Source organism: Fragaria vesca, linkage group LG5 (assembly GCF_000184155.1).
Source record: "Fragaria vesca subsp. vesca linkage group LG5, FraVesHawaii_1.0, whole genome shotgun sequence".
Taxonomy (NCBI): Eukaryota; Viridiplantae; Streptophyta; class Magnoliopsida; order Rosales; family Rosaceae; genus Fragaria; species Fragaria vesca.
The window spans coordinates 8,911,210-8,939,105 of record NC_020495.1 but is presented as its reverse complement, the minus strand read 5'-3'; the positions used below and the strand labels follow the sequence as shown (position 1 = coordinate 8,939,105).

General features: G+C 38.4%; 4 protein-coding genes across 4 annotated transcripts; 2 read left to right on the top strand and 2 right to left on the bottom strand.

The window, feature by feature from the left end:
• Positions 1–3,541: 3,541 nt before the first annotated feature.
• Positions 3,542–6,877, top strand: LOC101298890. Its single transcript, XM_004299373.1, has 2 exons — positions 3,542–4,717; positions 6,097–6,877. The coding sequence occupies exon 1, from the start codon at positions 3,595–3,597 to the stop codon at positions 4,711–4,713; it is 1,119 nt and encodes a 372-aa protein (XP_004299421.1). The 5' UTR covers positions 3,542–3,594; the 3' UTR covers positions 4,714–4,717; positions 6,097–6,877.
• Positions 6,083–13,130, bottom strand: LOC101296871 (cyclin-dependent kinase F-4-like). The gene is made up of 3 exons (XM_004301137.1): positions 12,568–13,130; positions 12,073–12,155; positions 6,083–6,249 (listed from the first exon to the last, which is right to left on the bottom strand). Exons 1-3 carry the CDS (start codon positions 13,128–13,130, stop codon positions 6,083–6,085), a joined length of 813 nt encoding a protein of 270 aa, XP_004301185.1.
• Positions 13,131–15,204: 2,074 nt separating this feature from the next.
• Positions 15,205–24,166, top strand: LOC101296577 (DNA mismatch repair protein MSH4-like). The gene is made up of 24 exons (XM_004301136.1): positions 15,205–15,336; positions 16,242–16,445; positions 16,555–16,590; positions 16,686–16,798; positions 17,069–17,114; positions 17,353–17,399; positions 17,627–17,734; positions 17,870–17,945; positions 18,204–18,276; positions 18,376–18,521; positions 18,633–18,718; positions 19,590–19,729; positions 19,846–19,985; positions 20,094–20,144; positions 20,972–21,035; positions 21,837–21,980; positions 22,071–22,138; positions 22,274–22,332; positions 22,468–22,624; positions 22,733–22,785; positions 22,859–22,957; positions 23,365–23,479; positions 23,592–23,714; positions 24,002–24,166. Exons 1-24 carry the CDS (start codon positions 15,271–15,273, stop codon positions 24,164–24,166), a joined length of 2,379 nt encoding a protein of 792 aa, XP_004301184.1. The 5' UTR covers positions 15,205–15,270.
• Positions 24,167–24,887: 721 nt separating this feature from the next.
• LOC101298603 (60S ribosomal protein L15-like) lies at positions 24,888–26,472 on the bottom strand. The gene is made up of 4 exons (XM_004299372.1): positions 26,402–26,472; positions 26,099–26,265; positions 25,363–25,560; positions 24,888–25,273 (listed from the first exon to the last, which is right to left on the bottom strand). The coding sequence occupies exons 1-4, from the start codon at positions 26,403–26,405 to the stop codon at positions 25,028–25,030; spliced, it is 615 nt and encodes a 204-aa protein (XP_004299420.1). The 5' UTR covers positions 26,406–26,472; the 3' UTR covers positions 24,888–25,027.
• Between the last annotated feature and the right edge of the window lie 1,424 nt (positions 26,473–27,896).

Sequence of the window (27,896 nt, the reverse complement as noted above, 5' to 3'; positions counted from 1 at the left end):
AAGCATATAACCACAGTTTGTTTAACTACTTATGCCATCAATTTAAAACATATTTCCATTCAGAAAAGAAAAGAAAAAAAGAAAAAATAGGAAGAAAAAAAAAGAGCCAAGAGGAGATATGCTGAAGGATTATTGAAAACCAACCATTCAACATAGCAACAAAGAAAATATGATTGCGCACCTTAAGATATCGTAATACAACGTCAAAATTTTATAGATATCATCAGCATACAAACAGTCATCTTATGCATGACCATTTTACAGCAGTCCAACAAACTATCATGCAAGAACAGTTACCAATGTCTTTGTTAGCATAATGAGACCATCCAACAGTGGATATCTAAAAGCACTAGCTCCCCAATCAAATCTATTGTAGGAATGGCGCCTGAACTATCTAGAATGGCAAGCACTTCCCTTTCCCTTAATTCTGTTACATGTCCTATAAAATGATCGTGCTTGTGAGACACAAATTGGCATGGGCATAACCATCCTTCAACAATCTTTAAACAACAAAATGAATCGAAAATGAAACTAGAACAAAAAATAAATAAAAACAAAATGTCTACCCACTTCACCCCCTCTTCCTCACACCTCTCTCTTCTCTTACTCCCTTACCACATCTAACCTCCATTGCAGATCTACCTTCACCCTCATCCACGGTGGTTAATCACCATAACTACAGACATATCAGTAAGGAATCTAAAGTAAAGTTTAGCATTTAAAGAGGGTATATCCTGGAGTTATAACGATATTAATCTAAATTAACTTATCCAAGTGTTTAGAAAATGCACCTCGGGTAGCATATCCACTTTTCTTGCAGCTGATATTTCAAATGCATATATTTTCATGATTGCTGTAACAGCATATGCCTGTAAAACAAACACACACACAGGAATTAGGGTTACTTATAAACAAATATAGACAAAAATACTGGAGTATTTTTTTCCTATATAACAAGTTATTAATACACAGTATAATTCTTTAAAAAAATAAATAAAAAAAAATAATTGAGTGGCTCAGATTTGTTTTGAGAGAATGCAAATGCTCACAGTTTGATTCTATCAACTGACAACAATACATACATCAGTGATCAGTGCTCCTCCTATCTAGTAAAATTCTCAAACAGCATTTTTGTAGACTCTAGCTAGAACAAACATGATGACAAACAAACTCCTTCATAGCAACATATTGAGGACCAGTTGTTCATAGTGAAAAGAAACAAAACAATAAAACAGGACTATGAAAAAAAACTGATGGGTGATCTCATAGCCTCCAAAGAAGTCTAAGCTGATCTGTCAAAGGGGTGAATCTGAAACCAACGAGTGACACTAGGACCATGATGTGCAAGGGATTCTAACAAGGATGCAGCTTATAGAATAATGAGCTCCACCCGTCAATGTGATAAATCCCCATGATCGCACCCAAGTTGAAAGACATGGGTAAATAGAAAGCAGCACCAGCAATATTGGACTCCTTAATCAACCCTGATCCCACATCCAAATCCAAGAAATGTTCTTTTATTTTTTGAAAAGAAACAGTTTTTTATTCAAATAACAAGCAAAGCACAAGGATGCGGACAAGGAGTCGACTTTAAAAATCTAAACAGTGCAGCTAGGACTAGAGGCTTAGCAGCTCAACTGTTGGTGCTTAGGCACTTATACTACAGCTGCTTGCCAAGTAAGAATAATTCAACGAAGATTACAATCCTTAAAATCCTTAGAAGTGGAAGCCCATAACATTGCCCAGAACTTAACTCTCTCCCACAGGTCTTCCTCTTCTACCTCACCATAGCTTTCAAATAGTCTTCTATATTTCTTTCCATACACACCACCCAAACTACTGCTACACCCACAACCCCAAAGAATTCTGTCCTTTTTCCCTTACCAAAAGCTAGAGGATTTTGGTTTAACAAGTCACTCTTCTCTAATGGAGTTGTCCAGTCCACTCCTCAATAACTTCTTCCATAAGAAAATTGTCAATTCACAATGTACAAAGACAAGATCAACACTTTCCTCTTGAACTTTGGAAAAATTCACCAGCGAGGAGAAAAACATCATCCTGGTCATCTTCTTTGAGGTGGTCTTATTCAATACAGAAACTAGATAAAGCTTCATTTTTTATTAGAATTTTTAGTTATATCATTACTACAATGGACAATAAGAGTTAAAATGCCTGGAAAATTCTAAAATCACATGAGCACTCATCCTGAGACCATTACTGGTCCTAACAGCGAAGAAAATTTTTCAGAAGTTACCTCTTTGACCCAAATTAAAAGTTTGTTTTGCATATAATCTGTACTCCTGTTCTTTTTACATTACAAATTTCAGAATAATGGTGCAAAGACCCATATGAACATGAACTCTATGAGGAACGCCCTAAGCCATGAAAGGGACAATTTCAAAGTGTGTTTTGAGGTGGGTCTAGTGCATCCATATCCAAATGCTGGTCAGATGCAACTTAGGAGCTGTATGTGCATCAAGGAGATGAATTGTTATTGCTCATGTGTCAGGTAAGGTGCCTCTTTGTCAGAAAACTACCTTCATCAACACCAAGGAGAACAGAAGAGGCAATGGAGCCATGAAGCTGTGATTCTATTATCAGAAAATAAAAATTCCTACCACACTGGGAGTCCAGTCAAACTACTAGATTAAAGTCACTTCATGGACATGCTAGACTATTAGAGTAAAATAAAGAATGTTGAAAATTGTGGCTTATGAGCTTTGATATGGTCATATGGGGACCCGCCTATCCAATAGTATACATGAGATCCATATGTTGTTACACGATCAAACAAACAACAAAAATGTTTTACAGCTACCAGGTAATAAAAACTCGAAAAGCCCAGAAAGAGAAAAGAAAAGAAAAACAATGAATATAATTTTTTTGGGCATTGAACTATTAGGATTTAGAGATTATTACCAAAATGTAGGAGAACAAATAAATCTAATGCCCCCAAGGAACTATAATATCCAAATAGTAACCAACACGTAATTTAAATCCAAATAGTAACGAAAATCAAATGCAAATCATGATTTAATATAGGTAGATAATCTAACAAAATGATACTTCAAAATGAATTAAATGCATGTATCATTTGAAATCAAAAATGTCCACTCACAGTACAACTTGGGCGGTCACGCGTAGGAACTATCGTCGGGCAATAACTGGATACGTCGTCTTGTACGTAACGATACGTCTCAAATAACATAACGAAAGTTTTGAAATGTCTTGACGATAACTAAAATGATTTGTGGTGTGACAATAGATGCACCCTAACTAAATCAAAAACTAAATATCGACAATCTTCCAACACCTCAAACTCCCGTACCTAAACGGAAACATCTCAAACTTCTCCACCGTTAACCAAATATCATTGGGCTATTTACGTATTGGGCTACAAATGATGATACCTAGTTGAATATTTCATTGGGCTGGGTTAAGGCAGGAAAGAATAATTGGGCCTATATAACTGCCGTATTTACTTAATATCTTTAAACCTGTACACTTTCTGGCTTCGATTCTTGATCACAATCATATAAAATAGATAGAGTTGGCTGTTCGGAGAAAAGGTGGGAGGAGTATTAGGGTTTGCAAATGGCTATGCCGTTAGAAAAGAGAAATAAAGTTATGGATATGCCGATCTACCTACAGTTTATCGACGGTGACGTTGGAGGTGGGTATCGGTGGTATGTGATCGAGGAGAAAGAAGCAGCAGCAGCAGCAGCAGCAGATGTGTTGGGGGAGGAACGCTGGGTCCTTAAAAGTGATCAAGATAGAGTCAGAGTTCTGAATCTTCCCAAACTAGAGGATGGCCTTATCAAATATACCAATTTAGCAGTCGCCGAGTCCCGTTTATTCCTCGTCGGTGGTCATGTTGAAAGCAGAGGAGATGATGGCATCCGTATCGATAAGAACGGAATTCTCTACATTGACTTGCAGCAGCCGAATCCCAAGTCTTGGGAGAGATCCAAAATTCCAGTTTACACCAATGTGCGTGGGGCGGCCGTTTCCGATAACGGCGATGAGATCTATGCGGTGGCAGATGGTATGGTGCTCCGCTTCAACTGCCGCCTTGTGGACAATCCGAAACTCGTTCTCCCTTTGCCCGGTGATCTGCCATGGTACTTGCTTGCTGCAGCTGGGTCCGGGTCCAAGATGCTCCTGTATTCTCCTCCGCGCCGTGGCATATCGGGTAATTTCGTCTTATGTGATTTGAAATCTTGCTCTTGGGAGATGATCCATAGCTTTTCCTTGGACACGGATCCCTTTGCAGACCGGTTCCGGTGGTGGACCACCGGTGTGCTGGTGGAAGACTCGTTTCTGATAGTCTTTGGACGTTGCCTTCCCTGGACTAGGGAATATCGTCCGGCATTGTATGTTTATGATATTCGTAGGATGGAATGGCTCCCCAAACCAGTTCAGGGACTCGCAAACAATGGCATCGTCCTTCCCGACTTGAATGGTTTATGGCCTTTCTCTTACTCAGCGCTGATGCAAGTCCGGAGAGATGAACTCAAATTGGCTTTGGTTTGGTCCATCCCCAATAACGACGACGCCGTACAGACTCAAGTTCATTGGTCCAAATTCATACTCCGCATCGATAAAAATGATGATAGCCAAGACATTCCCCCAACCTTCCACGCTCAAGGCTTGTCTTCTGGAACCTGTTATGGTGGCAATACCTATTTGATCAGGAGCAGCGTTGGAGGATAAGATTGTAAGCACATTCATCACTTTTCAATTCTTATATTTCTAAACTGTGGATAGTCTGTTGGATAAAATTAAGATGAACATTGTTTGTGCTAATCAAATTTTCAAATGTTCGTGCATAGGTAACTAGAGAATGGGTGGTTTAGGTTATTAGAATACATCATAATTTTTTCTTTTGAGCCCCACTCGCATATACAGCGAGACCAAAAACCATATGGCTTAGGTAATACACAACCAAATTTAAAGGAAAAAAGCAAATTGTAATGAAGCTGGTGTTTGTAGGAACGAAGCAGTGCATTTAGTTCATGAGTCGAGTCCATATAACTAAACAATTAGCTAACAATTACTGAATGGTTATCTAGTTTGAGAACCCTGCCACCTTAAACCGAGCCATGTATGTACATTGCCCGAAGTATCAGATCCCGCTTAGAACAGGCGCTACGTGACCGAGATAACAGGGCCCCTAAATTTTGAGGCTTTATCTTAAGTTCTAGGAAAGTTTAAATATAAGAAAAGGACTTTATATGTATCTCTTTTTATGAGTTTGATTCTCAGTTATAGTAGTGTTTTCTCTTACATACATTATTTATCCCTGATCTCTAAATTTTTTTATATTTTGGGTAGTATCTTATTTATCATGTGCCTTGCTTTACATTTCTTTTTTTCAGGATAATAGTGCCTTTGTCTCTATATATATAACAAAAGATTTCAATGGTATGTTCATGTATGACCGCTTAAAGGGTCTCCGCTTAAAGAGGACCCTAATTAAAATCTCACACAGGGCCTCTTAATCTTTTGAGACGGCTCTGATGGTATATTGATGTAAGACGCTTAAAGTTGGCCCTAATTTTAATCTCGCAGAGGGCCTCCTAAACTTTTGAGACGGCTCTGCTAAGTATATGTGATCATGCTACTGTGAAAAGATGAGCTTACTAGTCATGCTCAATGGGGTGGTGGTGATAACCCATCGACAAGGGTTCTTAAGTTTAGGAATCATTTTTTGATTCGTAGGAACTTGGTTATACTTAACTTGAGTAAAACATGTTTGACATAATCAAGAAATAGTCAAGTTCAGTGTTTTGCTGAGTTCAAATTTTATAAGTTCTTCTGGTGATGTACAAGTAAACCACGAAATTTCAACATGAATGGCCACAAATTCTTGATCTGGAATTAGTGTTTATGTAGGTTGTTCAGAATAAGTTGTTTCTTATGTGTGAGTAAAGCAACTCAAAAAAGGTTTAATTTTGTTATGGTCACCTGCAGTTGCTTTGCCTATACAATGATGTATTGTGGAATCCAGCCCTGACCCTAAATCCTTCAATCCCAAATGTGATGAATAATTTGAAACGTCATGTGAACTGATTTGGTGTTTTCACATCATTGCAGGTGACTGCTGGATGGCCAGGTTTATCACAAGTTGTCTTTCATGGCTGTCCGATATGTTGCAGTGGAGGGGATTCTTCAGCTTCACAAGTTGCCTAAATCCTTCTAGGACACTGTTCATATGGTGTGGATCTTGCGGAACAGTTGGCATCCATGCTGCAGAATGAACCTTAGTATCACCAACTCATGACTTATAACAAGCTGATCCCTAGCTTCCTTGATCGCCTCATTACCTTGGGGTTTCCCAGGACAAGAATTTCCAAGGTCTCAACCTGAGCAGCTTTGATGGAAACAAGAATTATGGCGTTGGAATCAAGGAACAGAGTTGAAATACGAGATCTAGGCAAGCCGCTACACCTTCGGTGCCTTTCCCTTTTTCGATAAAGAACTACTGATATATTTGGCAGCATTTCGAGTAACTCCCTCAACCTCGAGTTGTGCCAGAGTGTGTTTCCGGAGAGCAAATTTGATCTTGGCAAGGGCAGGGGTATGGATGTTTGCATCAAAACAACTGCTAAAACAGATAAAGAAGCTCAAACACTCTTGGCTCTAATGGGGATGCCGTTCAGAGAATCTGGCCTTGTAACCGAAGTACAAAAGAAGAAGCTTAGGTTTCACCATTTCAATTGAAAGGGAACCGGAAGAAAATGAGTTCTCACCTCTCGGAGATAGGATCATTTTGCTGTTTAGTTTTGTATTTTGCAATGTTCAGTCACCAAAAACTGTCCCTGTATGTTAATAGTGTACAATGAAAAATGATCTTATTATTGTTGTGTAAGTGTAAATCATGCAGCAATGAACTGACACTTTTGGTATTCCCTGTTCAGTCTATAGAATGATGAATGTGGTACTAAACCATGACTAATCTGTTCATACATAGGAAGATGATCTTATTCTTGTTGTAAGAGTAAATCATGCAACAATGAATTGAGACTTTTGCTATTCCCTGTTCAGTCTATAGAATCATGAATATGGTACTAAACCATGACTTCTCTGTTCATACATATGAAGATGATCTTATCGTTTGTTGTGTATAATGAAAATGTCAGATACATATGAAACAACATAGATACTTGACGTTGAATTATCATTTCAGAAAGAACTTCATTGGTGCACCATATATTATATCTTCTAGAAAGAACATTGATCAAAGTCTGATTCTATAAATAACATTACATATCACTAGCTTCTCAAAATTAAAGTTATGAGAATTCTAGGAAATGCAAAGATACAAAGTGTTACTAGCTGCCGCGCGCGTACAACTTTCATATTTTATTACAAAACACTTGAGCACAATACGTTCTTGTACGCAATCTTGACCAAATAATTTCAAAATAACACTAAGACACCTAATTCTATCACTCCCTAGTTCTGTGAAGCAACATATATGCATGAGCCATCTGGATAGCTGAATCTGGAATTGCTGTTAGGACTTTTTATGTGAAAGAAAAATATCTGGAATTGTTGAAGGAAAAATATCTTAAGTGTGTCTTCGTCAAAATAACTGACTAAAGTAAATTAGGAAGTTATTTACCAAGGACGTAACAGCTCAATTAGTCATTATGTACGTTGTTATTAGCATTAGATATCGTTATTATGTACGTGTATTTATCGTTGTAATTGACCTCTATATAAAAAAGATTGTTAATGAAATGAGGAGACTAATTCTAATTGTCATATTTCTTGTAACACGTTATCAACATTTTGGCTTGAGAGAAAAGAAAACAAATACGCTTGAGAGTTTGCTAACAAAAACCCTAAAATACTACGTTTGCTTTACGCTTGAGAGAAAAGAAAACAAAAACCTTAAAATACTACGTTTGCTTTACGCTCGAGAGAAAAGAAAACAAAAACCCTAAAATACTACGTTTTCATTCGCCGTTGCTAACCCCCAGGCCCCTGCCTTCCCCTCCCTCCGGCGAAGAAACACCGCACCCACGCCTACCAGCGACGCAGCCCTACTTCTCCCTCCTTTTTTCTATGTTCTTTTCTTTGTGCTTTGATTCTGTCATTAGTCTACATATATATTTCGCTTGATTTAGAATCGAAGGCCACAGAGGAAGAGAAGAGGGCGAGCCAGCCCCGTGCGCCGCTCCGACCCTCCACGGCGCCCCCGATCCGGCAACCCAGATTGGACCTTTGCCGGATCACTCGCCCTGCCCAGCTTACGGACACAGCAACAACTCCGGCATGAACGGTTTAGCACCGCTCGGTCTTCTCCTTTCATGCCGCCCCAGTCCAACCCCGAACGACGGCGACACAGAACGGTGGCAGCCTAGCGGCACAGTCCCGACCGACCTCGACCCAGATCGGATCTGTCGCGCCGCCCCGATCAACTCCAACGCTCTCCAATCCGGCAGCCCAGCCCCCGGCGACTACTCGGGCCAATCCCCACACGTCCGGCGACACCCAGCGTCGATCTACCCTGACGATACACCCTTGCCGGCGACCCAAACACAGCAGTCAAGTCCGATCGGGACTTGCTCGACCTGAATCCGGCAACAGAGCCCCACCCGGCGTCCGATCCAACCCGACCCAGAAAAAAATTTTTTTTTTTTACTCTTTCTGGTAAATCAGAGAATTTACGAAGGTAATTTTACAAATTTACCATGCGGTAATTTAGAGTTACTGTTTATTACCAACAGATTTACTCTTTACGGTTGTGGAAATTGAAATGGTAAAACTGAAAATATAATTACTGTTTCAATGACTTAAATACTATTTGCAATAACACAATATTACTTATTGTTTATAATGATTTGAATCAAATATAAATAATTAACGTGCTAATCATATATATTATTGTTTTCTGCATGTAATTAACCAATTATAACGCAAGGATCAAAAACATTAATTACAAGAGTAACCGCTTCACATGTAGTCTATTTGGCAGACTCACAAGTATGATTTATGTTAAAATTGTCGTTTTCGTTAAATTTATGCTAATACATGATATTTAACATGTTATTTGAAGAAATTATTTTGCGATCATTGTGACATGTTACAATGTTATATGTTATAGTTTAATTAAATGATTATTTATTAGCATATCGTATAAATTCTGCTGCTATGATAAAACAAATTGATAGCATCAAAATAACAAACTTGTGATGAAGCAATTTCACAAAGCATCGAAAAAAAATGTGATCACTATAAATCTTGGTCCTCAAATCTAATTCATATATCTTGGAAATTGCTTAACGTGGATGCTCTATGACTACGTAGAAAGAAATGATAATGAAATTTCATGAGCTTATACGATAAAAAATTATAATTATTAAACAGTAAATTCGATTGTGATGACGAAATTTCACATTCGAAACGAAGATTCTACATCTTAGAATATTATAGTACTAATGGATGTCTATTGAGACTGTGACACTAATATATCTTCTTCTTACTCTATTTTACAGATGGTTGAACTATCATAACTAGACTTTAATTCATTGGACTCTACATAACTTGAGTACCAATTTGTTCCTCTATTAAGCCAATCAAGGCTCGAGCATGGTAAAATTATGAAAACAACTTTCCACAAGTAGTTTAATTAGCATTTCTTAAACGACAATGTAAAGTCTGTCAGGACAAAGACATTTCATAAAAATATGCACAGTAAAAGAAATCCCAAAACAAAGGGCAATTACCATGTACATGTAGATTCTCACTGTCACGTCCTAACCCGTAAATTTTTACCTTATTTACTAGCTGGGTTATAATAAGAATTTTACCGTCTCCGTCAATGAATTTATAGTTTATTTGGTCCCTAGAGGGGTTTTGAGGGACAATTATTTCGGAGGAATTATTCGTAGGAGAAATTGTGACGACGGTAAAAATGGTAAATTTTAGCTAGTAAAAGGTAATTTTTATTGGGATGTTTTATGTTATGGAGTGGAGTGTTTTAGGGTGGTATTAAAGAGTTGGACCGGGTGTTAGAGGCCCAAATCCTTTTTCTTCTTCTTTCTTTTCTCTCCCCCTTTCCCCGAGCTCTCTCTCCTGAGCCCTCTCCCCGCCAGACCTCCGGCCGCCTGTCCGTCGCCGTCCGGCCGCCTGAGACTGCCGCACCGGTCCCGATCGGTCGGCGTCCGACTCAGCTTCCCGCCAGTGAGAGCCACCCTAGCGCCGCTGTGTGGGAGTAGGCACGCCCGAAATCCCCGACTGTCCAAAGTTTCCCGTCGCCAAAACTTCCTCCTCCGGCCGCCATAGCAAGAGCTGCTAGGCTCAAAAGGAAGCCCTCCTCCCGTACGTTCATCCATCCAAAGGTTTCCCTTCCTCTTGAGCTTGGTAAGGAGAAATATGGAGTTGAAATTTCTAGGGCTCAATTGCTGTTTTTAGTCGATTACCCTAGTTAGGCTTGGAATTGATGTTTGTGCTAGTTAGGAAAGTTGTAGAGGGGGTTGAGAGGAAGATACTGTCAAAATTTCATAGGCATTGGATGTCGCCGCTGTTTGGGAGATTTTTCATCGTTTTAAATTGGTTATATTAAGTGGAGTTATTGATGTGAATTTTGGAATTTTTGAAGGAGTTTTGGATAGGTTTGGGAATTTTAAAGTTAGGTAATTTTGGCGGATTATTAAGGTAGAATCCGGCCATTTGATTTATGTTGTTTAATCTGTAGATGGGTGTATTTAAGGCTGCTGGTTTTGGTGTTGAAGTGTGGACCGAATCGAATTAGGAATATCGAAGTTAGGCAATGATGAGCGTGGTTAAGGCTCACATTTAATTTTACCTATTTTTGTATAATTCTGGATTGTTAGTTGGGAAATTTAATTATATGCTTGGAACAAGACGTGAGGAGGCTCAAACAGAAGAGACCTCAGATTGACGTCAGACTTAGGCCTAAAGTTGTGAGTGGACTTTGTTTTTAATTTAAAAGCATGCGATGCATTATGTTGTTGATCAGATATTCTTCAGCTGAGATTTATGATTTTTCAGATATTTGGCTTTCTTTGATATTTGACAATTTTCATCTTTTGGAGAGTTACCGAAAATGAGATTTTCGGTGGATATGTATTTTGGAGGTTTATGAGTATAGTATGTATATAAATGCTAGCTAGCCATACGTGCTTAGTCCGTCATAATGAGGTAAAATACCATTATGGCGTGACGTGAATGTTAGACACAATCGTCATAGCCCTATATGAAAACTATTTTCTTATATGATTTATTTAGGTTTTCATATAGGGAGTCCACACGTATATATACACCCGTCCTCTTCGGTCATAATGAGGAAAAATTCCATTATGGCCCGACGTGAGCATTAGACGCAAGCGTCGTAACCTTGTATGAATTTTTATTTTTTCTAATTTGTTTCTAGGATTCATACAAGGAGTCTAACGAGTGTAAATACATACGTATATATGTTTATATATATAGTTGAGCCCGAGAGGCTCCATTTTATTGAGGTATGGAGACTAGCCGGAGCTAGTCATGAAATTGCCAATTTTTGTGTTGAGCGTTTTTGAACTGTCGCGTGCAGCATAATTTCTTTATAAATTAAAATGGAAACATAAATATTTTATTTATTAATTTATTTTTGTCCACTCACTCTAACGTGTTATTAAATATTTTCCCTGTGCCATTCGTTTTAAAATACCCAGTTTGCAGGATTGCATAGTTGAGGTCAGGTGTACATGGAGATGAGGCATAGTCAATAATATAGCTTCCGCTCATATTTATAATTCTAGTCCCTTTCTCCTCTAATAGAGTTGTTCTGAACATATGATTGTTAGTTGTGAGTTTTTCTTACTAAAGTTAGTAAATAAATTGGGAGATGTTGTGATTTGGGGAGCACGAAGGCTCCAGCAGTAGAGGGTTATAGATGGATTCTTTTGAAGTGTATGCAGGTATTTCTAGGAAGGGTTGTCCATTTTCAAGAGAGGTTATGCCGAATTTTCGGTAAATTTTCCTTGGAGGTGGTCTTAGCCCGTAGGATTTACTTCGGGTTTCAGGGTGAAATTCGGGGTGGGTCTTGACACCCACAATCGTTCAAAAGCATGTGGGAACAATGCACCATGTGGTAGAAGAAGGGGAACAATGCACCAAAATTCCGGGATTTTTGGTACCTGCAAATACACCGACCCAAGCATAGAATGGAGTAGAAGAAGGGGAGAAAGCACTTTATCTCCCCCGAGGTTATTGAACTTGGAAGAGTTTTAGGGTTGTAAAATAAACATACCGTAAACACTTGGATGCTTGATCGAATGAAAAGAAAGCAGCGGAGCAGACGGCGACCGAGAGGAGAAACAACGTTTTGCCCACTTCTACTTCGAATTTCGAGCTGAAAATTTGACAGGAGGAGCAGCTATGGATGAGGAAGCTTCTGTCAAAAATTCAGGTTGATCGGAGCAAGGAAGGTGGTTCAGGAAGGTGGTGAACCGGTGGTCGGTAGCGACGGCGGTCTGGAATCTTCCGGCGGCCGGTTCGGAGACTTTCCGGTCGGTTCTCAGGGTGAGGCCGGCGACTTTCTCATCATACTCGAACGGTCGAAGCTCCTCGTTTTTCAAGAACATCCGAAGCAGCATCTCCGGGGCACGATAACTCCTTGTAGTGACATAATGATGGTGGAATAGGCTGTCATCGGATTCTATCTCCGTAGCACTACCAAGATCCGAGATCTTGAGGACGCCATGCTTGTTGACCAATAGATTCTCCGGCTTCATGTCCCTGTGCATGAAGCGGCGGTTTCGATGCATGAAGTCGAGTCCCTGCAAGACTTGGAAGCTAAAAAATTTGATCTCGGCTTCCGAGAAAGGGACTCCCATCCTCATCCTATGGTTGATGAGATGTCGAAGGCTGCCGTCCATGTACTCGAAAACCAAGAAAACGGTGTTGTGTTGGCGTTCAGCTCCCTTGAATCCCACTATCTTGGGGTGCTGCAAAATCTGGAGAGCACGAACTTCCGGGAGATACGACATGGGATGACAGTTTGGCTTCAACTGTTTGATCGCCACATATTGACCGGTGAGGTGGTCGATCGCCTGGTACACCCGCCCGAAACTACCTTCACCAACTTTCTTGATGATATGGTATCTATCCATGGAACAAAATCAGAAGAAGACTGTACCCTAATAGGTGTTGATGATCTCCAAGAGAACCTAACCCAAGAACTGGGGAAACCTTAGGAAAGAACAGAAATCACTCTCAAACTGTCACTTATATTGGAAATGAGAGCACTGAAGGGCAGTAGTTCCTATTTATAAACTCCCATCGCTCATTTTCCTACTGACTTACGGATTCCCAATCCTATCTGGTTTAGGCAAGATTTAGTTGCTTGAGCCCAAAGTTTAGGGAGATTGGCGGTTAAACCCAGCGCCAATGGCCCAATGAGGAGTAAACGAGCTCGATCTACAGCGTGTGGTGTCAACGCGCTTCACTCGTACTTGTAACGGCGTCGTTTAATGCCTTGACGGTTATCCGAGTCCCTCTTATCCGAGTCTCATTGTCAAATTGACAGCTACCTATTCATAATCTTGCTAACAAGTACGTACCGCGAAGATTTCAAGTTTCCCAATTTGAAACTCACATTTAAGAATAGGCAGCGTTGCTGCGGATTTGGTTTCTTTTGTTTAAAGATTGAAGAAATGTGGTTGAGTGTATGATCCCATAGAACTCCCGAATGAAAATGGAAAAGAGATGACTGCGTGGAAAAGAGGTTATGAACTATAGAAGATTTAACATTGCATGCATAAGCAGTGCTAAATGCTCCAAACTATTTCTACGTTGGAAAATAAACAAAGTTCAGGTAATAGGGTTAGTTTATATAAAATCACAACAGTGACAAAATGGCCGACGTCGATCATATAACGTAGAGTAGAGACAGGGGTTAATCACTGTGCATACTACTTGTTCTTGTACAACTAATTAAGGCTAATTAAACAAGGTCCTGCTGTTGATTTGCATGATGGATTAGTTTCAGTTGCCATTGGAGTTGCAGCACAGCTTCCCAAGTTGAACCTATCGATTTGATTATGGTATTGTCTTTATAATTTATCAAAATTTGATTATGGTGTGGATATGTGCTACCTATAGTTAGTATGCGTATGCAAATAATTAGTAGAAATACACATCCGACTTGCAGTACTGTAGTAAAAACATGTATATATGGCTTGTGGATGTTGGCTGGCAAAGTTATGCGAAGAGCTTTTATGAGATGTTTGATAATTACCTTTGTGGTTTTACTCAATAAAATTACTTCCGATCTGACGACCACGTACGATGCATGTATCAATGGTTATTTTAGTTCAAAGTTTGTGCTGAGGTTGATGAAAAAAGAAAAGACTGTTTAATATAAACTCCACTCTTATTTGGTTTGTATTCCTTTGAATCAGGCCCGGACCTAAGATGAGTTGCAAGAGGTAACCGTCTCAGGCCCTATATTTTGGGGGGCACAATTTTATGTCTTTTTGTTCAAGTATTACTGTATTAGTGTTGTGAACTTGATATATATTCAAGTCCTTACATAATGACAAGATTTACAAAGCAATTAATTAAGGGATTAATTTATATGTTACCTTTCCAGCGTCTTGCCTTGCAATAGACACTCAACAACTAGAGCCCTAAGAACTCCCATTGATCTACAAAATGAAAGAAAAATTTGTCCATTTGTCCAGCGTCATTCCTCAAAATCAAAAAACAAATGGAGATGATGAACCGGACAGAATTCAGTCCGTCCATTTGTTTTTCGATTTTGAGAGCCTTAACGATCACTAAATTGGCTGAAATTTTGCAGAGATGATCTACACAATATTATTTAGATACTAGACGGTGGAGATGAAGAAATTCGATCGAAAATGGTGTAAAAATAGAAATTCGCACCAAAACTTTAGTGCAGACGTCCACACCTGATCAGCTGTGTGTGTGTATATATATATGCATGCGCATTTGAAGAAGAATTGTGCACTTCAATTGCTGGTTGAGAAAGCTGATGTGCCTGAATTTAATTCGTTGGATTATTTTTAACGCTCGAGATTTTAAGCAGGCTAGGCTGATACGACACGTGGCTAGGCGGAATCTCCTGTGACCTGGTCTTATCTCCTGTTTTCTTTGGGCCTCAATTTCGTTTGGGCCCATAGTCCGTTGCATATAAATGTTAAACAGCCCACTGCATTCACTGGCGCGGAATACAAAACTGGTAGAAGACTAGAAGCAGAGATTGAGAGAGAAGAGAGTCGGTAGCAAATGGAGGACGACGGAGGAGAGAGGTCGAGCTTCGTCATCGGCCTCATCGAGAACAGAGCCAAGGAGGTACTCTCACTCTCACTCTTCCTTCTCTCTCACATTTTCCACCTCCCAATTTCCTCAATCTTTTCCTTTTTCCCCCAAAAATTACAGAAATGGAAAAGAAATCAAACTTTCCTGAGCTTAATTACCCCAAAATCTATATTAACTTTGTTAATCCGGAGGTCGAAGCTAGAAAACGCTGGATTTCGAGCTAGATTGAAGCCATTGTGTAGCGTGTGCTTTCTACTGATCACGCTTTTAGTTTTCGTAGTTTTGGTTTTGGATTTTGTGCTATTTCTAGGGTTAGGTTGAGGTTGAACTCTTTGGTTTTCGATTTTTTTTTGTTGTATTTGAGCTGGAATTGATGTGGTGCTGTTTGTGGAAACTTCTAGGCTGTAGTGGTTGCTAAATGTTAAACTATTAAAAGAAGTTTTTCCCAGTCTCGAAATCAGCTTTGATCTTTGGTTAGAAATTTGGTGTCGATGTGATGTACGTAGATTAAACGAGAGGATGCTCTGTTAATTTGATTAATTGTGTGTAGCGAAGACTCAAATTTGTGCCGATTGGTCTAATGAACTAGTGAGGCTTAATTTTGCCTGTCAAATGGGAATAGCCGAATTGATTTGGATATACCGATATAGTTTTTCAATAAAAAGGAAAAAGAGTATGTTTCTAAATTGATGCGGTGACTTCCATCATATGCATCTCCCTATTGTTAACCACATAGTTGTCATTTATAAAGGGAAGCAAATCAATGTAGTTTCATTAGTTATAGTTTCTAAATGGCTTGAAGAAGTTAGTTTGTGAACTGTGACTTCCTGAGAATTGGAAATCATCTTTTACATTGATTTATGGTTGACATCTTAGTAAGGTTGTTTTCTAGGACCAGATGATTTGGACTACCTAACTGACGCCATACATCCTGACAGGTTGGAGTGGCTGCTTTTGATTTAAGGTCGGCTGCTCTACATCTATCTCAATATATTGAGACTAGTAGTTCATATCAGAATACGAAAACTTTGCTGCAATTCTACGATCCTATGGTGATTATTGTTTCACCCAACAAACTGGCACCTGATGGGATGGTTGGAGTTTCAGAATTGGCAGATAGATTTTATGCTACAGTCAAGAAGGTCATTTTTCTTGTTTGTTGATATACCTAAGATAGCCGATTTCTTGGAGGTTGGGGAAATAAGATCTTCACTTGCTCTATCAACTGAATTCTTATGCTGGTGTCTGCAGGTTGTAATGGCTCGTGGTTGCTTTGACGACACTACGGTAAATGTTGGATATTGCTGGTTATCTAGTGTCTACATCAAAATGGGCGCCGGCTCTTGAACCTCATAGCTTAGAATTCATTCTTGGGTTTCCAGGGTGCTGTGTTGATTAAAAATCTAGCAGCCAAGGAACCTTCAGCACTAGGATTGGATACTTATTACAAACAGTACTATCTCTGCTTGGCTGCTGCTGCAGCTACAATTAAGTGGTACTTTCAGAACTGAGCTTTCTAATACAATGATGTAGGACATTCTTTATACATGGAATTGGGTTTTAAGTGTTTTCTTTAGGAAGTGACTCCAAGAACATGACATGTCTTAATACTGTCCTTGATGTTATTTGGTCTTATTTTGGTCTATCGAGTAAGACCACTTTTCAGTTTACACCCTTATATTGAACTTCTAATGAAACTTTTACTCTTATATCATTTGTTGTCCTTGCCTTTTCTTATGGTAATGATGGGAAGCATAATCTGCAGGATAGAAGCAGAAAAAGGGGTCATCGTTACAAACCACTCATTGTTGGTATGAGTTCAATGATACACGTTTCATGATGAAATTCAACACGATTGTGAGGAAACGTAGGCCGTCGTATATTGCTACTATCGTGTCACTTAAAACAAAGATAGCTGCATCTGGGCAGAGTGGCAGACACACAGAACAACAATAACGTTTATTTTTGCTTTCTATTGGAACTAAGAACCTACTTTTGTCTTTCTGAGGAATTGAGCATTTACTTCAATATCCTTTCGCCCCTTGGCAGGTCACTTTTAATGGATCATTTGCCCATATGAATATCGATGCTACTAGGTACTTTTGCTTTCCTTTGAATTTATTTACTATGCTAAGATCCTTTGATATGTCAAAACCCGATTCTTAGTAGCGGTTTTATATGTTTTTATTTTTTCCAGCATTTATGCATGCATACCTTCTAAGACAAGTCTAAAACATTCTGAGTTACATTTATAATGGCTTAAATTCATTTTTATAGTTTAAAGTATGTGGTAATAACTTTTACAGTTGAAATTTGACGTCAGTGTTCAGAATTTGGAAATCATTGACCCACTTCACTCTACAATTTGGGGCACAAGCAATAAGAAGAAAAGTTTGTTGCACATGCTGAAGACAACAAAGACAGCAGGAGGGTACGTGCAGTTGATTCATCTTATTTATGATCAAGTTTATCATATATTTCCATAGTTTTCATACTAGTTTCTGTACTGAACTTTTAAAAGTTATTGGTCCATATTAATCTAATATGCAGCAATTTTTGACTTCAGATCCAGGCTTCTTCGTGCCAATCTATTGCAGCCTTTAAAAGATATTGAAACTATAAATGCTCGTCTAGATTGCCTGGTTAGTTTTGAATAATTATTCTCTTTTAGAGCTTTGTAGGATTATATTTAGATACTTTTGAGCTTGAACCAATTTTTTCTATTTAAACTTTTAAAGAGGAAATTGTTTTTTGGCCAGTTTATATAATTGAATAAAAACATTGAATACTGAAGCGACTTTGGGACTTACAAGGCCCTCAATATTGAAGCTCCAGAACATGATACTGCATTTTGCAGCTATAACGCTTTTCATTCTCAGACCCCTTCTATTTTACTATAGGATGAGCTCATGAGCAACGAACAGCTATTCTTTGGACTCTCCCAGGTTCTGCGCAAATTCCCAAAAGAGAGTGGTATGAGCAAAGAATAAATCAAAATAAAATTTATTCTCTGTGAACTTAACTGGTTGAGTCATAACATAAACACCTGCACTTGTTTATGCTGTCGTGCAGATAGAGTACTTTGCCACTTCTGCTTCAGGCCAAAGAAGATTACAAATACAGTCGTGGGTGTTGATAATGCTAAAAAAAGCCAGCTGTTGGTATCAAGCATTATTCTCCTCAAAACTGCTCTAGATGCTTTGCCTTTACTCTCAAGGGTAAATTTACTTTCCTTCTATTCAGTTAAGGTTACTGTGTCATATCTTCCAAAGTATAATTGTTTTGTATTGCCAAAAAAAAAAGTATAATTGTTTTGTTGAATTTTTCAGGTTCTCAAAGATGCAAAAAGTTCCCTTCTTGCTAATGTTTACAAGTCTGTATGTGAAAATGAGAAATATGCTGCTATTAGAAAAAGGTTGGTCACCAACATTGGTAGTTCCTGTTGGTTCTATCCACATCCCTAACTTTACAGTTTGCAATGGAATCTGTTCAGTTTTCTTATTAAACTATTGAATCAGCATTTTTCTTTTGCGCTAATTAATTGTTAATGTTCATTGTTCAGGCATAACCTCAGCAACAAACTTAGTAGTCTGTCCACATAAATATATTCATATAAATGAGGAAGCATTTAGGTGTTCCCTTATTTTTCTTTTCTTTTGAAATGGGGCTAAAAGAAAAAGAGAGAGAGAGAGAGAGAGAGAGAGAGAGAGAGAGAGAGAGAGAGAGAGAGGAGCAAAGCCCCTCTTTCACAGTGCAGATACAGCCATTCTTCCCTTATTTATTCTCCTTTTTTAACTCTTTCTGCTACTAATAAAGACATTGCCTCCTTTCTCCAATATTTTTAAAATTCTGTTTTAATGTTTTCTCTTGCATATGAACTATTGAAGCATATTTTACTGGAATGTAATTGATCCAGATAACGGAGTTTAATTTTTGCTTGACAACCGATTTGGAACTTATTCTTGATCACTTAAAACTTTAAAGAGATATGCTCTTAAACCCGAAGTGGTTGGATTTAACTTACCTGATGAAATTGGTCCAAAACCCTGAAAAGTCTATGATGTTCGAACCCAAGCCATAGAGTTATCTTGTTTAGTTGAAGTACATATGATGTTAAAGCAATCATCATTGTTTGTTATCTTACTTTCTGTCCTCATGTCACAAAAGTTTCCATGTCATTAGTTTCTTACTGGCTGTGTTGAATATCACTGGCACGTTATTTTTCATAATTTTTAGTGAACTATGATGATAGTGCTGATTCACATGAGAAGCGTTATTTGCTCCAGGATTGGCGAGGTGATCGATGAAGATGTGCTTCATGCAAGGGTACCTTTTGTAGCCCGCACCCAGCAGTGTTTTGCTGTAAAGGCTGGAATAGATGGACTCTTAGATATTGCGCGGAGATCGTTTTGTGATACTAGTGAAGGTTTGTCTCCACTGCATAGGTAGTTTGATATGATGGTGTTTTTCCTTTTTGTCGTGTTCTGTTTCCCTTCTATATTTGAGATGAAAGTAATACAGTTCTCAATGTCAAATTGACAGCTATTCATAATCTTGCTAACAAGTACCGCGAAGATTTCAAGTTCCCCAATTTGAAACTCACATTTAACAACAGGCAAGGTTTTTACTTCAGCATTCCACAGAAGAGCATTCAGGGGAAGCTTCCTAGCCAGTTCATTCAGGTACAGAATCAACTTTCTCTAGAAGTAGTAAACATCTTAGAACAAAAGGAACAAAAGCAGTAACCTCTCTTTTTAGTTATTTCTGATTTTATTATTATTTTTACGTAGGTGTTGAAACATGGGAACAATATACATTGCTCAACTTTGGAGCTTGCTTCTGTGAGTAATCTGACCTCCAATGTTAAATTTGTACCAGTTAACTACTCAATGTAATGATTGTTTATCATTAAAACCGGTTCATCATTTTTAGTGTATAATGTCTAATTTCAAGTTTCTAGACCGTTGATTATATTCTTTGTACTAATGGAATGACATGATTTCAGCTACATGAGTGAATTTATGAGTGTAATTTCCATATTAATTTTAGAACAGGGTGAACATAGTCATGCATTTCATCAAGATATTAAGAACTTCAACTTTGATGGAAACTGACTTCCCATCATAAACCTTGGAGTAGAGTTAGGTGAAGCACTTTCACGGAGATCATCCTCAGATACAATCAGTCGTTTTAGGAGGTGTAACTTCCAAGTATACATCTCTTTGTACATAGCTAACGGAGGGGGTGATCCATAATATCACAGGAGACTAACTCAAACAACAATCTTAGATATAGGTTCCATCTTTATGTTATTGGAGCTTATAATTGTGAAATGTGAATACAACATTTGTGCATTATATTTTGCAAGGTGAAGAGTATTTTGCCTCGAAAAGATTTCTGTAAGTCAATTAACTGTGGATTTCTGTTCAAAAGAAATCAAGCCGTTTGATCATGAAGTACAGTAAAATGAAAAGTGCCCCTCTTTGGTAGCACTTTATTTGACTTGAGGCTAATTATTCTTCTTTTTAAGATGAATTCATTCAAGTTTTGTTATAAATGATTGGTATGTGTCTATGTTAGTGTCATAGCGTCAATGGCTTTTCATATCATTAAAATGAAAATCTGTTGAATTTTACATTTATCTTGCTCCATTTCATTAAACTTGCAGCTAAATGTTAGAAATAAGTCTGCGGCTGCAGAGTGCTACATACGGACCGAAGTTTGCCTGGAAGGTTTTGCGAACTCTATGATAAGCATTTTACATTTTCTGTACATAAGCTTGAAAAGTTTACCTTTCCCTACATCTGGATTGAGCATCTAGGTGACTCTGTGGTGATTAGGTGCTTTAATCTTAACCTCAGTGAGCATCCTTTTTATATCAAGGGTGACTGCAAAATTAGTGTTTTTGAGTGTCCTAATGATTTGGTAGAATGACATATGGGTAGTTCAGTTATCACAGTTTATTGGCTAACCATATTCCTTGTTTGCTACTAGTTTCTTTATCTGACCAGAAGTTTGATTAGATCTCAGTCTCAGTAGCTAAGTGACCATCTTTTCTGATGATCCTCCAACCATGAGTCCTAAGTTTGCTGATAATAAGAAGTCCTTCTAATTGGACGTCAGGAAAAAAAAAAAAGAATATTCATAGTATGTCTCATATTGGATTTGGTTGTACCATGAAAAAGCACCTCAATGTTGACTAATTTGATCATGACACCCCAGATAACTTCTCACTATTATTATCATATACAGGAAAGTTTGTCTTCTGTTTTGTGTGGTAGTTTGACATATGGAAGGTTCTTTTTAGGATGGTCTTAGTTATAAAAATCATCATTTAAAAAAAAAAAAAAATCTTTACCATTGTTATGGATGGGTTAGAATATATTTATACCACCTTAGTGCTGTTGTTCATATATTGGCTTTAATGTCTTCTATAAGCTTGAATGTGTGATCAGTTCATTGTGTCTCTTATGTTTCAACAGTTGCAGTTTTGATGTAAACATAGATCACTGATGTTGCTATATTATATGCAGAATTGGTTGACGCCATACGAGAGGATGTTTCTGCACTCACACTACTTGCAGAGGCCTTGTGCCTTCTAGATATGATTGTCAACTCATTTGCACATACCGTCTCCAATAAGCCTGCTGATCATTATACTAGACCAGAATTTACAGGCAAGTTAATTTCTATTATCAAACATTATTCTCTTGAATCTGGATGTTCGCAAAAGTAAAGTGGTTGACTTCGGTCATGTTCACGTACAGATGAAGGGCCAATGGCAATTGAAGCTGGAAGACACCCTATCCTTGAGAGCATACACAATGATTTTGTTGTACGTAATGATTTCTTTTCTATAGTGTTGCTTACACAAGATTATACATTATGTCACATTTGTGAACCTTGGTTGTACTCTCTCCTCATGAAGTTGAAACTACCCAACATTAGAGCTAATACTTTTTCCTTTCAGCCCAACAACATCTTTTTATCAGAGGCATCAAACATGGTGCTGATTGTGGGCCCAAACATGTAAGAAATACTTTGTTCAGAATGGATCGTAATACATGGAAATGGTTTATTATGCACCGTGGTTTGTGGTTATTCCTTGATATCCAGTTAAGGTTATCATTTTTCTTGAGTATAACTGTTGACTGTTTATGTCAGGAGTGGAAAGAGCACTTATCTTCAGCAAGTATGTCTGATAGTTATTCTTGCTCAGATTGGTTGTTATGTTCCTGCTCGCTTCTCAACTTTGAGGGTTGTTGATCGAATATTTACAAGGATGGGTACAGTGGACAGTCTTGAATCCAACTCTAGTACGGTAAATTTCTAAATTCAATGTCAGAAATATTGAGCTCTGATACACTATACAGCTTATTGCTATTTGATATGTAACATTTAGAAAGATTTTTGTTATCATCTGAAACAGTTCATGACAGAAATGAAAGAAACAGCTTTCATCATGCAAAATGTTTCTCAAAGGTAGTACATGAAATTTGTTTACTTTTTAAATATAGAGATATATCTGCTAATGCTTGGTTTACATTGGATACAGGAGTCTAGTTGTTATGGATGAACTTGGGAGGGCTACATCTTCCTCTGATGGATTTGCAATTGCATGGAGCTGCTGCGAACATTTGTTATCACTGAAAGCGTAACCTCTTTGTCATATGTTCAATTTACCTAAGAGTAGCTTGATGAAGTTTTGAAAACTTGAGGATGTGGTTTTTAACAATTGGTTCATATATACATACCATTTTCACTATCTGAAACATCAAATATATTGTCTTCAAACCTGCTATATTGCTATATATATATATACAAACCAATATTGACAATTCTGAATTATCTTTTCCTGTAAAGACTGTTTAGAAGTTATGTGCATTGTTATATAATTCTATCTGGTTTCAAGTTGTAGGAACTTGTTCTGTAGGTTATTTTTTGATCCTGCTGTTACTTGATCGCTTAGTTTACATTTCCCATGCGAAATATGTAGTACCAATCCTAATGGCTAAATATTATACACCGAAGCTAACATACCATGTTACAAATCATTTTCAGGTATACTATATTTGCTACTCATATGGAGAACCTATCTGAATTAGTAACTGTCTATCCAAATGTGAAAATACTTCACTTTGATGTTGACATTAAGAATAACCGTCTAGATTTCAAGGTACGCTTTTTGAGATTTGATTCAAAGATTCTATCACTCGAGTCTTGGTTCTATGCTAAGGTTTTTTTTTTTNTTTTTTTTTTTTCTAAGAAAGTCATGTGTATTTGTGTAGTTCCAACTCAAGGAAGGACCAAGACATGTTCCCCATTATGGGCTTCTATTAGCCGAAGTGGCAGGATTACCAAGCTTGGTGACAGAGACAGCGAGAAACATCACATCCAGGATCACAGAAAAGGTGAGTTCTTCTGAGTAACCAAGCATTTTAAGTTTACTAGTAATTACTGGATACATCTGTCCCTGAATACAGCCTACTGTTTATGTTGGTAACTATAATGACAACATCAAGAAAGATGATAACAATTTCAAGAACACTGCTACCGGAGTCAAAACATGGAAATTGAACTAATCTCACTATATTCGATATCCATTTAATTACACTTTTGGAGTTTTGGCCTTCATGTATGCAATGGTAGTCGTTTCCTGATGAACTGGTAAATTGGCAATGTAAACTTCAATCTTCAGGAAGTAAAGAGGATGGAAGTAAACTGCCTGCAATATCATCCGATCCAGATGGCTTACCATGTTGCACAGCGTCTCATATGTTTGAAATATTCCAGCCAGGATGAGGATTCGATCAGAGAAGCACTGCATGACCTGAAAGAGAGCTACATTCATGGAAGGCTGTGACATATGTGCCCTAGAAATCAATATATGCCCCCAACTTGGTAAAAACATTGCATAACTGCTAGGCTGACAAGAACCCAGAGCGGTGTGGTAATCGCCTGGTGTTGTGACTGAATTTTATTCTTCCCTTTTCCTCTGTGCTTGATTACGAGTTTATAAACAGAAAACTGAAATGTCAATGAACAGCACAACTCTTTGCCAACCTTGTATGCACTTATCTCATTGTTACCTTTAAATCTTAATCAGAGACGAAAATCATTCCAGTCTCTAGACTTCCGAGGTGGATTTCCTCCAGTTTATAATGGGTTGTCTTGGACATCAGGATTCTACTGCTTGTTTTAACTGAAGATAGAATCGAATCTTTTAACATTGACAATTCATACCTTCGAAGTCCAAACTACGAAATGCCAATTTGACGACCATTTCAAGTCCAAGACTTTCGGTCTGACATGCATCCGAGGCTCCAAATACAGATGCTTACTGTAAATTGTCCAAATTGGATTCACATCAAGATGGGAACAAGTACTCACCAAGTCCTAAATATTTTCAGTTCAGTTTCATTGTTTTATGAGTCTCCTGAACTATAACATATTTCAGTAGCCTCATGGTTTATATGAATCTCCGGAACGACGCAACTAGTCAGTAAGTTTAAAACCCAGCATTATAATTACCTAAGATATCATTCTATTGGGTCAACCAAACTAAAAATAACAACTCAAAGAAAATCCTTAAAATAGAACATGATCCAAGTGATTTGAATACATAATTAAAGTTTCGAACTGCAAAATCCCACCTCATAACAAAATACTGTCTTGCTCAAAGCACCAATAAAACAAACCAGGACCTAAGATTAAAGCACCAAAATTAACGGTAGCGACGGAGGGAGAGGGTGTTGTTGCGCTTCCAAGTTGCCCTGCGAGAAGGACGGTTCTTGTGGTAACGGTGACCCTTTCCACGCAGTCCCCTATATTTCTTTCCAGCAGAAGTGAGACCGCGAAGCTCTCTATGCTTGTGCACAGGGTTGACGATCCAGTTAATCCTGGGGTCTTTCTTGATGACACTGTGGGCAACATCCACAAGAATAACCTCAAAGTACTTGTAGGTGGAGTCCTGCATCCAAATGTTGGTAAGCAATATTAAATAAAACCATGACAACAGAAACTCAAACAACTGCAAAATATAAACTGGCTATAACAAACCTCATTGATCCAGTAGGAATTGAGAACCCTAAGGCCTCCCAACTTGCGTCCAGCACGCTCCTCAGCAACAGACCTCTTGCTGCGCTGGAACTTGAGTTGTGTAACTCCCTGGTTTGTTGGCTTACCATAGACAATACCCTTGGCAACTGGCCTCTTGCGACCACCACGCCTCACACGGACACGGTAAATAACATATCCCTGGAACAAAGTACCACATGAAAAACTAAGCATAAGAAAATCAACTCAACCGACAAGGTAACAATAGAAACATGAACAACACAACAACAACAACACAGGTATAAACAGAACATAAGCCAAGTGTATTGGATCGGGACAGAGGCAAGAACCAGGGGAAGGGAACTCGCTTGGTAAATGATCGACTCTTGGTTTAGTGTAGCTGGTCTCAATAAAAAGCATTCAATCACTGAAAGCAAGCACCCTCTAACAAGATGCTTAGTCATCAGAACGCTACTTAGCCAGCATATGCACTGGATAAAAAAAACAACGCAGGTCTACCACACCCAATAGTATCAGAACTCGCCACATAACATGATCTACATTTAGACTATAACTATAACAATTCCCAGGAAGCCATCAAACCCTAATAACAAAAGGTCACAATCCACAAACGAGAAACAATAAAATCAATACCACACTACATATTATGTACGAGATATGCGAACAAACCAATCAGTATATAATCGAAAGCAAAAAGGATAGGGGATTATATACGAACCTGCTTGGCCTTGTAGCCGAGACGGCGAGCCTTGTCAGGGCGAGTGGGGCGAGTGACTCGGACGATGGAAGGATGCTGGCGGTAGTCCCAGCAGCGAACCCTCTGGACGAACCCCATCACATCGGACTGTTTCTTCCTCCATAGCTCAGACACGTACTTGTAAGCTCCTGATATATCACAAAAACAAAACACCAAACAAGTCTCAGAAAAGGATTTGATTCGAATCCAAACAAAGAAGAAACCAAATGTATTGAAAACAAGGGAGGGAAGGAGGAAGAGGAATAGAGAGAGAAAGGTGTGTACCCATTGCTGCGAAATGGAGGTGCGGCGCACAAAGCTCTGCAGGAGAGGGTTGGAGCTTTCAACTAGAGACTAGGGTTTATTGAGCATATGTAGTTTTTATAAGGTCTCAGTGATCCATCTCCGCCGTCCATCTTCAGAAACCCTACGCGTGTCCTGCTGTTTGGCCTGTTGGGTTTGTTTTAGTTTTGGCCCAGTGGGCTTCTTTTTCAAAACGAGTCTACACTCACTTTTTTAGAATAAGTCTAGCTCACTACTTTCTCCAGCCAGCTCACTTTTCTCAAACTCAAGTTCCTGTTGGCCGTCACCTCCCTCTACGTCTTCCCAAACCCTAGCTTCACCACCACCACCACCACCACCACCACCTCTCACAAACCCTTAGGCCATCTACCCACCGCTTTGGGCCTTATGCAGGCTTTCATATGGGCAGACTAATATCAAACTTGCGGGTCTCCCTCAATTCACTTGATTTGCAGACTTAATAGCAAAGTCTAATTCGACATAAATTGTTGTCATTTAAAACTTGTGTGGTTGCATCATATGCATTTTGTGGGATTCCAATTCATATGTATTGTTTGATTCTATAGTTTATATATTTCATATATAATTGCCATGAATACATAATCTCATGTACTTGCTAAATAGTTCAAAAGTATTTTTGTTTTCCGTATCTTATATTGCTAGATAAGCATCGTAACAACTTTATTTGTAAGATATTGAAAGAAAACTAAAGAATATGAGTGTATTCTTCCATAGTTGAATGACGACAATGGGTATCTTTTATACCAACTTTGTTTGTTGTACCCATTGTTGCATAAATGGAGGGGTCGCAGGGCACACACTCTGCAACAGTTTGGGGATTTCAACTAGCAGGGCCGGCCCTGAGATTTCAGGGGCTCTAGGCGATGAAGAGATCCGGGGCTCCCTGTTTTCAAATATAAGCTCAAACTGTGTTCTCTCTTCTTCAAAAGCAAGTGCACAAGTTTAAGCAACAAATTATCAGTAAGAAAAGAAGTAACAGAACAATATCGCAACCAAATATCACTCTTTATAAATAGAACCCTTCTTACATTCTTACCTGCAAAAGTTTCAATTAAGCTAATCAAGCTTTTAAGCCAAATCTTTTTGAATCGACAACATAGCTAACCATTTGATCGTTCTTATTTGTGTTGCAAAACCGTACCATTATGACAATATCAAAGAGACAAAACCATTTTTTATTGAACATCAAACATAGAGCCATACAAATATACAATACCATTTACCATGACATCAAAACCCATTTTCAAATTGAAAGGGAGAGCTCACGAAAGCAATATACAAAGTTTTTCAAGATGCAAAAGCAATAAGAGAAGGCCATTTCCCCCTCTTTGGTTCAAACCCCTTGCTCACTTAGGCACTTAGCATCATTTAAACCCAGCCAGGCACTTAACATCAGTACCTCCAAAAATCAGAATATACATTCATTCAATCATTCAAACCCGTCACTTATATTAGC

Coding starts and splice junctions, on each gene's coding strand:
- LOC101298890 (XM_004299373.1), top strand. CDS start 3,595: ATGGCTATGCCGTTAGAAAAGAGAAATAAAGTTATGGATATGCCGATC.
- LOC101296871 (XM_004301137.1), bottom strand. CDS start 13,130: ATGGATAGATACCATATCATCAAGAAAGTTGGTGAAGGTAGTTTCGGG. Junction 12,156..12,567: donor GAGGAGCTTCGACCGTTCGA/GTATGATGAGAA, acceptor GTGTATTTGCAG/GTACCAAAAATCCCGGAATT. Junction 6,250..12,072: donor CCACATGCTTTTGAACGATT/GTGGGTGTCAAG, acceptor TTCATTCTGCAG/CATGGATGCCAACTGTTCCG.
- LOC101298603 (XM_004299372.1), bottom strand. Junction 25,561..26,098: donor TCGGCTACAAGGCCAAGCAG/GTTCGTATATAA, acceptor ACTTTGTTCCAG/GGATATGTTATTTACCGTGT. Junction 25,274..25,362: donor ATTCCTACTGGATCAATGAG/GTTTGTTATAGC, acceptor ATTTGGATGCAG/GACTCCACCTACAAGTACTT.
- LOC101296577 (XM_004301136.1), top strand. CDS start 15,271: ATGGAGGACGACGGAGGAGAGAGGTCGAGCTTCGTCATCGGCCTCATC. Junction 15,337..16,241: donor TCGAGAACAGAGCCAAGGAG/GTACTCTCACTC, acceptor ACATCCTGACAG/GTTGGAGTGGCTGCTTTTGA. Junction 17,946..18,203: donor ATGCTCGTCTAGATTGCCTG/GTTAGTTTTGAA, acceptor ATTTTACTATAG/GATGAGCTCATGAGCAACGA.